Source organism: Seriola lalandi, unplaced genomic scaffold (genome assembly GCF_002814215.2).
Source record: "Seriola lalandi dorsalis isolate HSWRI2012SDOR001 ecotype SW California unplaced genomic scaffold, Sedor1 jcf7180002054571, whole genome shotgun sequence".
Taxonomy (NCBI): domain Eukaryota; kingdom Metazoa; phylum Chordata; class Actinopteri; order Carangiformes; family Carangidae; genus Seriola; species Seriola lalandi.
The window spans coordinates 442,246-454,070 of NW_019525124.1; the positions used below are offsets into that span (position 1 = coordinate 442,246).

General features: G+C 44.3%; 1 protein-coding gene across 1 annotated transcript in view; it reads right to left on the reverse strand.

Annotated features, from left to right (window-relative positions):
• The window catches only part of gli2a (GLI family zinc finger 2a), a 98,914-nt gene that overhangs the window by 23,260 nt on the left and 63,829 nt on the right, over positions 1–11,825 (reverse strand). The window contains exons 4-5 of the mRNA XM_023417078.2: positions 7,945–8,150; positions 4,794–5,012 (exon numbers count right to left, since the gene is read on the reverse strand). Coding sequence (XP_023272846.1) covers positions 4,794–5,012; positions 7,945–8,150 — 425 coding nt within the window. The remainder of the gene's footprint in view (positions 1–4,793; positions 5,013–7,944; positions 8,151–11,825) is intronic.

Consider the following 11,825-nt stretch of genomic DNA (forward strand, 5'->3'; position numbering starts at 1 on the left):
TCCCCCCACACCACCACAGTCTGAGTTCGTGCCAGCAGGGCCCCATGTCTCCACATCTTCAGCCAGCCTAGCCATCCCCCCCGGGCCAGCCGGAGCAGTGGGAGACTATTTATTTTCCCTGCTAAATCTCACTAATACTAACACTGTGAATTTTATTAGTGAGGGAGCTCGCACTGAATCCTCTTTGAGTCCCCAGTGTCCAGCCCAAAGCCGCCGTTGTGTTTGTCAGTGTGTTTATGCATACACTTCCACCCATGTGCTCATGAACTAACATATAGTTAAGTGTTTGTATATGCTGTCTGAGGGGAGCGGACCCCCTTTCCCAGCCCTCTCTCTCCTCGCCGCCACATCGGTACACAAATCTATCTCCCTCTCTCTCCTTGTGCTGCATCAACAGTAAAATCTCTTTTTTCTCAGCATGGCAGACATTTACTTTGGCTGCTGCTTTTGTCGTGGGAGATTCAACGATTTCCCGTAAGCCGCTCTGATATTTCTCTGCCCACCCACCCCTTACATACCTGCTCGCTCATATACAAACAGTCCTGTGAATGCTCCCAATGTGAAATACCATAATGTTACTTTATTTACACTTACAGCAGTGGTGGTGTACCAATGCTAAAATGATTTTTAATTATGGAATTAGCGTCTCTCTGTCTTATTTTTATTGGGGTACAGAGACTGAGAGCAGCTTCGTGTAAAGCACCAGGTTTGGTATTTTATTATACTTTGGTATTCTGGTGGTGGGAAAACAAATGGCATCTAAAAAAGTAAATAAATTGTCCTGTTATATTTAGACAAGACAAGATATCAAGAGGCAAACCTTTGAGTAAAGTGAAAACAGCAGTTCTCCAGACTATGATGCTGTCCTTTCCGGACTTGAACCTACAACCCACACCTATACAATATTTATTGTAGTGTTTCTGTTTTAAGCGGCACATCTTTTCCAGCCTTTATTGCACCAGTCATGTGATGCTTCCCAGCCAATCATTGTCGCGCGAGTTAGTCTGTGAGATACCTACACGTGATGTGACGAGCGACAGTTTCCATATGTTGTCATGCATGAAAACATCCAAAATGAACACTTTAAGCAGACTACTTGATCAATATAAGCAAATTATTTTAACAGCATTTGTATAAGAAGGATTCTGACCCAAGCTTTTTGATCCATATAATCAGTTGATCACTCTAACTATGATGACTATAATCAGTTTCCACTGTAAAAAGAGGGATTCTATTCTATATATCGTTATCGGCTGATACACAAGTTCAGGTATCAGTATTAGTTTCAGGGAGGAAAAAATGTTATCAGAACATCTCTAGTCTTGTCTCTCAGTTGAGTCATGGCAAGAATTTACATTTGTCACGTGAAGATGGCGGTGAAGATGTTGTGCAAACGACTAAGCCTCACTCCAGCTTTAGCTGCTTCAAAATAATACAGAAATCATATTTATAAGAAGTTTCCCAGAGACAAGTCTTAGCATCTTGAAGCAAATCTCGTACATGAGGGATTAGAGAAAACTCGAAAGAACTTTTCCTTTTAGACAGAACTGAAATGACCTTAAAGTGTTTAATTCATTAAAGACAACACCAGATTTAATGACTTGTTGGCTGGAAATGTGTTTTTGTTGTTCTAACCCAGTCTGCTCCTCTCAGCCGCCGTGTCACTCACACCAGATAAGGACAGCGACTTACAGGAGCGGCTATGCATTTCAGCGAGGCTGAATAACTGCTGGTAACACCACTTTGTCACCATTATGGCTGGTTAGGGTTCTGTTTTAACTGGCGATGGAATGGAAATCTGTCTGTAGTTGTGGGACTTAAAGCAACACAACAGCAGTGTTTTTAAACCTTGTCTTCCTTATGTCCCAGGGATAAATTCTTGTGTTTTAAGTGTCTGGCTTGAGGTGTGCCCGACAGTAAATCCTAAAATCCATAAGTGGACCTGTGAGTCCTGCAGCCTTGTCAAAAAAAACCCTTTCCTGACGCATGTGTCCACAACTTTTCCACCAGCACACTTCTCACAGCAGTGCTCAGTGTTTTGTGGTTCCGCCGTGAGCCTCGCAATTCACATATCCAGAGGGGGAAAACAGTGAGCGAGAGGAAGGTGGTGGGTGAGAGGCTGTGCTCTGGGTTCACTGAGGGCTCCCAGTTCTTGCGGTGGGTCTGCTCAGTACAAGTGCATAAATTGATTTTTATTATGGGTTTTATCTGCGCTGCCATCCAAAACTAACATGAAGGGATGAAACACATATTTGCCACCTCCGCCACTACTCCTCCTCCTCCTCCCCCTCCCCCTCCCACGCTCTCTGGCAGTAAATAAGGTCTTTGATTCCGGCCAACGCTGCCCGCGATGACCATTAGTTGGCTGCCTCGGTCAATATGGGCCCTGTGTTGCAGTGGAAGAGCCTCCAGACTGGCAGAGAGGCCCGAGCCTGACCACATCACTACAAGCATGGTAGAACACTAAATAAAAGCTGCTGGGATGGTGGCAGCGAGTGCGGACACTGCACTGGAGCAGGAGGTGGGGATGAGGGAGAGGGCTGAAGGGTGGAGGGGGGGGTTGTGGCTATTTGAGCAAACAACTTCCCCAAACAAGTGTGGGCAAAGGCAGCACAGCGGCGGTCACTGAGGTGGCTGGAGGTAGGGAAGAAAAAAGGGAGGAGGAGGAGGGAGGAGAAAGAGGTGGTCTACAGTTTCTGCGAGGCCCCTAACCCCACATCACCCTTCCCTCTCAGCACCGCTGTGTTTAACCAAGTGATTCAGGTAATTAAAAAGATTAATTACAGAGCGATCCCGTATCTGATTCTCTCTCTCTCTCTCTCTGTTGTGTTTCCCTACCTGTGCGTGAGGACGCCTGCATTACTGTCCGCCAGCGACTTCGAGGAGCGTGACACTGCAGCGGGGAAAGGCAGTGTTTTTTGTTTTTTTTTTCGGGGTGGGTGGTTGGATGCGATGAAAGAAAAGAGTGAGGGCTCCTGGAGCGGCGCAGGCGTCAGTGCCAAGGGGAGTATTTGATTATCAGGCATCGAAAAGGCTTGACTTTCACGGACAGTTTTCCACTCTGTGTGCTTTTCTGTTCCCCATTCATGAGGGCTGAGAGTTTCTTGGATGCGTTTTGCTGCAGAAATCAAATGTCTATTCTGGTGCCTGACTGTCATTTTGATAGAGGGCCGAGGCTCTAACGGGCATGAAGGAACAGGCTCGTCTCTGTGAGTGAGTGTGCAAACACATGTACAACTTTTTTTTCGGAGCATTTGCCTGCCTATTTGCCTGGCTGTTAAAGTCTTTGTGTGCCGCTGTGTGGATGTGTGTGTGTCAGTGTTGACCTGCCTCATCCCTGTTGACACTTCATGCAGCCCATGAGGTTAATCTCTGCCTTAATAGCCTAAGAGAGTGGGGACCAAGATCCCTCGGATCTCTCCACGCTGTCTTTTTACAGTTACTGTGGATTTATTTTGTAGGATGTATAACAATAACAGTACAAACACCAAAATCAGAAACTCTAAAGTAATGTGTTTTACGAGCCCTGGGACTTTTAATGTTTACACACCATCCACCCTCGACAAGCCGTGGCCCCCATGCTACATTTCAGTCCAAAAGCTCCACTAGCTTTGATGTGGGGAACTTTCCATGACAAAAAGAGTCAAGAAGAAGAATAGGAGGATGGTATGAACATGTCTGGTGCTGAGAACAAAGGGCAAGATGGCTGTTAAGTTCGGCTGTTACTCCTCGTCTTGTGTTTGCTAATCTCCAAAGCTTTTCTCCCTTTTATTATTTGCAAAGAGTGAACATTGAGGTGCAGTGGACTTCTCACTGTTAATGGGCAATGACTGTTGCTTTTTCCGGTTAAACTAACAAACATCACTCATGGCAAATCACATCAGCTGTGACTATTTAACATTAATGCCAGTAACTTGCAAAAAGACCAAAACAGAGCTAGGCTCAAAACTCTGCAAACCTCTCCATTCATTCGTGGGGGGTCGTGGGGAGGCTGGAGCCAATCCCAGCTGACATTGGGGCGAGGGCAGGGTACACCCTGGAGAGGTTGCCAGTCTATCACAGGGCTGACATATAGAGACAAACGAACATTCACAGTCAGGTTCACACAATTTAGAGTCACCGATTAACTAACCTCATGTCTGTGGACTGTGGGAGGAAGCCAGAGAACCTGGAGGAAACCCACGTCGGCACAAAGGCCTACATGAAGGGCCCAGCTGGGCGACAGGTTCAAACCTTCCTGCTGTGAGGCAACAGTACTAACCCCTGCCCTACCGTGCCACCCTACTTATTCTCCAACTATTTCTAACAGGTTATTGCAAGAAGCTGCACTCACAAACACCGCTCTGCTGTGACTGCGCTGTGGTTTTGCAGTTCAACAAGACTGACAGAGCGATAAGTCTCAATCTGAAACAATCTTGCTGATTTACATTTAATCATTTGGCAGATGCTTTTATCTGAAGCGATTTAAAAGTGAGGGACATCACTAAAGCTTCAGTGCAGCAGGAAACCTGGGTGAAAGTACTAAGTAGTACTCCTATTTAATTGTTAGGAGTTGGCATCTCCCAGTAAAACTCAAATACTCTGTGTTTAAGTGGGAGTAAAATGCTAAAATGGATTCCATAAGGGATTTGAACAGATTCAGATTACATTAGTAGATTCAAAAAAACTGTCATTAAAATCCACCCCTAAAGTCTAATAATCTCATGTGCCGCTGACGCATATATTGTAATAATATTGAATTACAATAAGCTGATGTTCATGCACAGTAAAAGACAATAATAAGAATTCCTCACCATCCATGGGGCTGATGTAATCAGGTAGATGAGCTGCTGCTGCTGCTGCTGCGGCTGCAGCTGCGGCGGCGGCCGCTGCCCCGCTCTGCACCAGCAGGTCACCATAGGGGCTTCGCTGACTGGCGCTGGCCATCAGGTGGTAGTACTCTGTGGGGTTGGCCCCCGGCGGAGGAGGGGGGAGGCTAAAGAGGGCACGTTCCTTCAAGTGTTCATGGGTCACTGAGGCAGAAAAAGAGGAGAACAGGTTAACTTTTTTTATTTTTGTTGTCCTATAACACAATATTACAGAATCAAAATTGTCAAAATAACCTTGTGAAGTGATGCTAAACCCATTTTGACAAGTCAGACGGGCAGAGCTAAATACATCTTGATTTTATTTTCCTGTAATGAAGTAATAGAGGATTCACAGACACCATCTGACATACCCTCTGACAGGATGACAAAAACAAAGAGGAGAACAGAAAGTGGAGCTGAAGGGAGAAGACAAGTACCCTGCTTTTACAGACTTGAAGATTTGTGCCTGTGTGCATGCCCTGGGGCATGAGGCTCTAGATAAAAGATGTCTGATGTCTTTGAGGCTTGCTGGGTTACAGGAAAATATCTCTAGGGAGTAAAGGAAGCAGAGGGAGAACAGGAGCAGGGCAGGGGGTGGGGGGTTGTGCTATAAAGGGAAGAAGAAATACCACATTCTTACACCTCTTTTGTGGTTTGTATACATTCAGGTTGACGAGCTAAAGTCACACGCAAGGTGCAGGTGAACACACACACACACACACACACACACACACACACACACACACACACACACACACACACACACACACATACATAATGCTGAGGAAGCCTTAAATGCTGCATGTGTAAAGGTAATATTGACGTAAAATGTGTTAACACCTGCACCCAGTAAAGCCACGTTTAAAAGTGTCAGAAAGTGTAAGAGTGAGAGATGGATTGGTCTTTCTGTGTCCCCCTTCCCTCCATTTCCTGCTTTCTCCCTCCCTCCCTCCCTCCCTCCCTCTCTCCACCAGTGGGTGTTGGTTTGTGGAGGGGACAGGGGTGTGGGCCGATATGTGGTTTAATATGCATGCTGGTGGAAACAGGGGAAGCAGGGGTTGGTATCAGGGGCTGGGGGCCAAGTGGGATACTAGGGAGGCAAAACCACAGCCCCCCACCCTCTGCGCACACACAGGCGCACACACAGACCCACACACACACATAAGCGCACATATAAACCAAAACTCTGGATCCATCAGAACCTATTAGGCCATGGCTGAGGTAACGGTGGACAGCAGCAGCAGTGGCCTGGGCATATGCCTTTAGTTTCTCCATGGCTGCCAGATCATGTTACCACCACGGCGGAGTAGCATTTTGTGTGTGTGTGTGTGTGTGTGACCTCACTTGTGAACACAGAGGGATGAGAGGCGGCAGCTACACTTCCACTGCTCCCAGTAAAACCTGACTAAACTGGTAAATGCAGGGATGTTTTCCAAGCACAACTCCTTAGTTTTATAGACTCATTCCCTTGTTCACTCGTCCTCGTCCCTTATAAACACTCAAAAGTTTACTCCATAGGAGCCGAGATATTGGGCACATCGTTTCGCATCATGATGGTGTCACTATGTTACTTTCTAAAAAATGCATTCAATTGTGGTTTGTTATCAGAAAATAGTGTTGCATATTATTACTAATTGATTGGGGGAATTTTTGAGGTAACTGTATAGTTCATAGTTTCATACTCATAGAAAGGCAGAGGGTAAATAAAGTCTGAGACTTGACTTAATGTATCAATTATTCTCTTAAAAATTGAATGTGCTGATGCTGCCAAGAAGAAGATCTATCCAATAGTTACCAACTAGTCTGATATGTAGTGTGTACTAAACAGGTATTACAACATCCCTTTACAACATCTTTTCATGTACGTCGGGGTTCCAGAGATGCTGTAGAAATACCGCATAAAGTTGTGCACAATTACCGAGCAAACGTTGCAATTGTGATTAAATTCAATTTATAAAATAAACATGTTATTACAGCAGAGATCTTGCTCCTTTTTTGAAGTTTACCCAAACAGGGTTTCACAAACCACCTTGAACACATGCCTGGCACCCAGGTATCCCTATCAGAGGTTTATACATGCTCCACCGAGCTCAGAGCTTCCAGATTTTATTTACGTTCTGCCTTCCACTGAGTGCCATGCGTCCCTGCCGCTTTATCAGTGACAGCATCTCTTCCGCATTGCTTCTCTTGAAAGGCTGGAAGCTATGACTTGCCAGCAGCATGTGCTTGGTGATTTATTGGTTCCTGGTGCAGGCCAGTGGCTCCTGTCTGCCCCGACCTGTTGTTTGACCAGGAGTAACGAGGACAGGTCTGTCGTCGTGTGAACGTAATAGTTCAGGGACTCCGTGTGTTTACATCTGTGCTAATTTCCATGGTTTCCCAAACATACATTACAAACGTACAGGAAGGTTGCCTGTACCACAAAGCATATGCCTGAGACACCCACAAATCACCAGCATGTGGAATGAAAGGTGGGCCTCAGTATTCTATGTAGGGGAATGTGAAGTGTTTCGTTTTTTCCACTGAACTCCAACCAAAGCAGACAGACTCGGTTTAACAGCGTAGAGCGTATAAATTCTAAGGCTACATCCACTCTAATACGCTAAAAACGTTTTCCCAGCCCTGAGCACAAACTGCCACCAAACTACGTTACCCAGGTGTCACACTAAAAGATTTGTTTTATTAAAGCTTAGTTTAAATCTAAAAACACATTAGCATGAAAATGTGCCTATAAGATTGTAATTGCTAGCTAGCTTGAATAGCTGAACAGAACAAAGATATTTCCCTAGAGGATTTTTTTTTTTCAATTAATACTTCTTTTGTATCTCTCTTTAATAAATGTATAAAATAATATTTGTTAACTTACCTGACTACCTTTTTTATGTGCATCTTGGGGCACAACAGCAGGATACGACTGTTTCCGGTTACTTTCCCCGGTCTCACCTCTCAGTTACTGATGTGTTCGAGTTTCCCTCTTTTTCTATTTCTGATGTTTTTCTTTTGCTGCGGTACTATCAACATCAAATTTGTGGCTATCAAACCTATAAGTCAACATCTTAGTGGTTCTACGACGCTGGCGTGTTGGGGTAAATCTCACCTTCAGCGGGGCTCAGTCCTCGGGCAGCTGAGATCATGGAGAGGGTGGGGCTACCGTGCACCGAGCGTAGGTAGTGCTCCATGTGGGGGCTGACGTACGGATGTGGTGGACTGAACGGTGACTCGCCCGTTCCAGCCGCTGCATGGGGCGATAGACGGATCAGGGAAATATCTGAGATGACTGGACTGCCCGTCAGCCCTGGAGGTCTGTGGAGAGAGATTAGACGAATTGTTAATGGATGATACATGGAGGAAGGTGGGGTGATGAAGAAATGGAGGATGAGGATCATAGATAAACAGAAAGAGAGAAGATAGTGGGAGATTTTGGTGGGTTGTCTTAATTTGATTACTTGTATTACTTGCATGGTTATCATGGATGATGTTGGTAGACAAACCTTAACTTCTGTTATTCCACAAAAGTGTGTGTTCTCAATCCACTTACACCCTTTCTTTTCCCCAGTCCCACAGCTAATACGTAATAATCTCCTTTTGTTCACCTTGTTCTGTTAAACCCCCGGAGCTATAGACAAGTCAAGACCAAACTGCACGGCTATAAGAAAGAGTACTCTCTCTCTTTTTGGGTGGGCAAAACTACGGGGTCTCTCCCATCAGGTATTACATGATCTATGATAAGAGATTGAAACCTGATGCTCAAGACTTTAAGTGGGTGCCTATGGCCACCGTTAGCAAGAAAGAAAAGTCGCGCCTGAAGTTCTCCGACAGCCTGCTGGTCACTCCAGGCTATACAGTAAATTTGTCATCTCTGTGAGGTAATTACCAGCTCTGCTTGCAGAGACACAGACGAGTGGGTGTTGTAATTCTCAATGAGCCTGAGGCGCTGAACTCTAGATAAAAACGTCTGCTAGCCACCGGCAGTGGCACAACCCTTTGAAGGGGCACTGCTATTTATGTCGACCCTGTTGCTCTTCAGCTCTAAGGAGCGGGCTGGTGTTCCTTTGTGTGTGGTAAGAACACCTGGTAGAAATACAGCCGTCAGAAAGCAGGAGAAATGATGACTAACTATGACAGAGTGTGGTTATATTCCTGTTTTTTGTCAATCAAGACTAGAGATGTTCCAATACCATTTTTTCTTTCTTGATACCGATTCTGATGCCTGAACTTGTAGATCAGCAGACACCGAGTAAAAAATCTGATGCCATCGCATTAAATAAATTTAGCATCTGTGTACTACTAAGCTTGCATAGATGTAATATGATTGCTATCGTTGTATTGCATATCTCAGGTTAAACCCGCTCTTTTATCATCTAATTTGACTGTCAATCAAAAATAAATAAATGGAAATAACAATTCCTTACACTAGCGCTGCCCCTTGAAATTAAATTGCTGACATTTTGATAATGGCTAAAATTGGCTAACGTTTTGCTATTTACCAGAAATCAATTCTACTTCACCATTCTACTACAGTAGTTGCGAGTGGCTAAACAGCCCAACGTCCTACTGTTGTAGGCTACTGTTTTAGAGCAGCAAAGAAGAACTGATTCCAGGAAAGCTGGCGTTTCATCCTACTGTGTAACTATTAAGTTTTTAAATAAATTACGTAGCATTGGATCAGTGCATAGAGTTGGTACTCATTCACACTGGTACCAAATATTCGGCCGTGTCAGGGGCATTTCCGATACTAGCGTTGTATAAGAACAGAGGGATTTAAATGTACATGGACTTTCAGTTGAAACTGATTGCTGGTTGAACAGACAGACTACCTCCCACAATGAGGCTGAGTAAAAATGATTAAAATGTTAGTTAGAAATTATGTTAAGTGTTGAAGAATCTTTGGCCCTGTTGAAACCTGTCAAAGATTCCACACTTTTTAGCAAACTCAGTTTCATAATCTGTTCATTTTCTTTTGTCTGTTTGTTTCTCTTCAGTCTGTTTCAAAATAGGGAGCAATTCTTTAATAGAAAAATATACCCACAGTGACACTGTGACACAAAACAATACAAATGTAATGAAAATAACACAAAAACTGTCTTTACGAGCAAATGGTGCTAAAGCTGCCACTTTAGCAGCTCGATGGCTGCTGTGAACAAATGAGTGTTTATATGTGTGGTTTTGATTCTTGGCAGCATCAAGTGCATGCTGGGTACACAGTGTGTGAGTGTGTGTGTGTGTGTGTGTGTGTGTGTGTGTGTGTGTGTAAGAAAAAGGTGTATGGACTGGAATCAACATGATGCATTTAGTTACTACTTTGGACTCAAACCAAGACCAGTACTGAAGACAGAGGCATTACGGTCAGTAAATAGTGTAGATTGTCATGCTTCAGCAGAACCTTAAATCTTGAAACTAATAAACTGTTTCAGTGTCTTTAAAGAAATTTGTAAGGGGTGTCAGACTCATCAGGGTCTGGTGAAATGAGTGTGACTGCTCCAGGTTGTAGTTAGCATGCCTAGCGAGCATGCTTGGCAGGATTTCTGCACTCCATCCGCCCTTCAGAGTTTCCTTGCTCAGTCTTTCTTTCACTGTCTCTGTGCGAAAGCCAACCTGCACCCGGGCCGGCCCGGCCCTGCCCAGCTCAGGCCGAGCCAACCAACCCAGAGCCTTGACCCTCGCTCCATTTCCAGTAAGTGCCTGCAGACTGCTGGCCTTGTCTGAGAGCCAATTTTCTGCCGTCAGGCCCACTCTTCCCCTACAAACAACCATAAAGAGCCCTCTGTTCTGGGCAGGAGGGGAGAAGTGAGAAGAAACAGACGCTCCATACACAAAAACACGCTTCCCTTGGTCCGCCTCTAAGCAGCATACAGAGATCTTGGCAGTGCCGCCTCAGATTAGTGCTTGGGTGCTTCACTGACGGACTACCTGGGCAAACTGGCCGTCGTTCTGGCTCTCTCTCTCTTGTCAGAGAGGGTGACTCAAAGCTCAGTTAAGTAATTGCACACTGGGATTCCCAGCATTCAGCTAAATCATAAAACTATAATACAAAATAATATTAGAAACACCTGCCAAGTGTATTGCAGGAATCTATTTCGCCAGTTTCATCATTACCTCCTCATTGGATTAATACTGATTTAATTATGGATCAATGCGTTCCAGATTTAATTTAAGTTTCATAAAAATAGTGAATGGTTTTAATATTTTGTATAGTCATAAAATGCTGTGTTTTTAAAGGATAAGGCTGGTATTATTGTATAATTTTATTATTGTCAATAAATCCCACCAAAAGACCCAGACGTGTTAGACCATCTCTCATTCCTTTCCAGTTTCCCTACCCTGTTGGAACCCCTAAATCATCTGGTCACTAACATGCAATTTCCATTTTTTTTAAAAAGGTAATGTAAAGCTGGGCACTTTTTTAGCAAACATCACTCAAACAGGAGGAAATAGTGCATGAGGACTATTTTCAGCTGTGGATTAATACACATTTGTACTACTTGTAAGTATTTATGGCAGCAGGAAGGTTTATGCAGGATTGACTTTGAATTAACTACAGTGTGTGTGTTTGTGGTAATGAAGGAACATGTGTGTCAGTGCAGTGGAGTCTTCGGAAACAATGAAGCACAGCAGGATCCGTCCTTGGCTACATAGGCAATACTTAGTTAGTATAGTATAGAGTGCTGTGGGGATGACATATTTTTGAAGCCATCCAGGAAGTTGGCTGGAAGAGTCACCCTGGGTCCGACCACCAAAGGCAGTGAGATTTTAACATTGTCTTTTGGATCATTACAGAAAATAAACAACAGTTAATGATCCTGACAGGTTTAGTTCAGCAGGATCATCTTCTCTAATGAACATCACTTTATGATGTTTGAAGCCTAAATACAATCAGCAGAAGTAAAAAGCTAATGCTAGGCTACAAACCAACTACACCACGGTCACATGACTTCAACGTCTCCACCACTAAACTTCAACTTGTAGTTTGATTCAGCT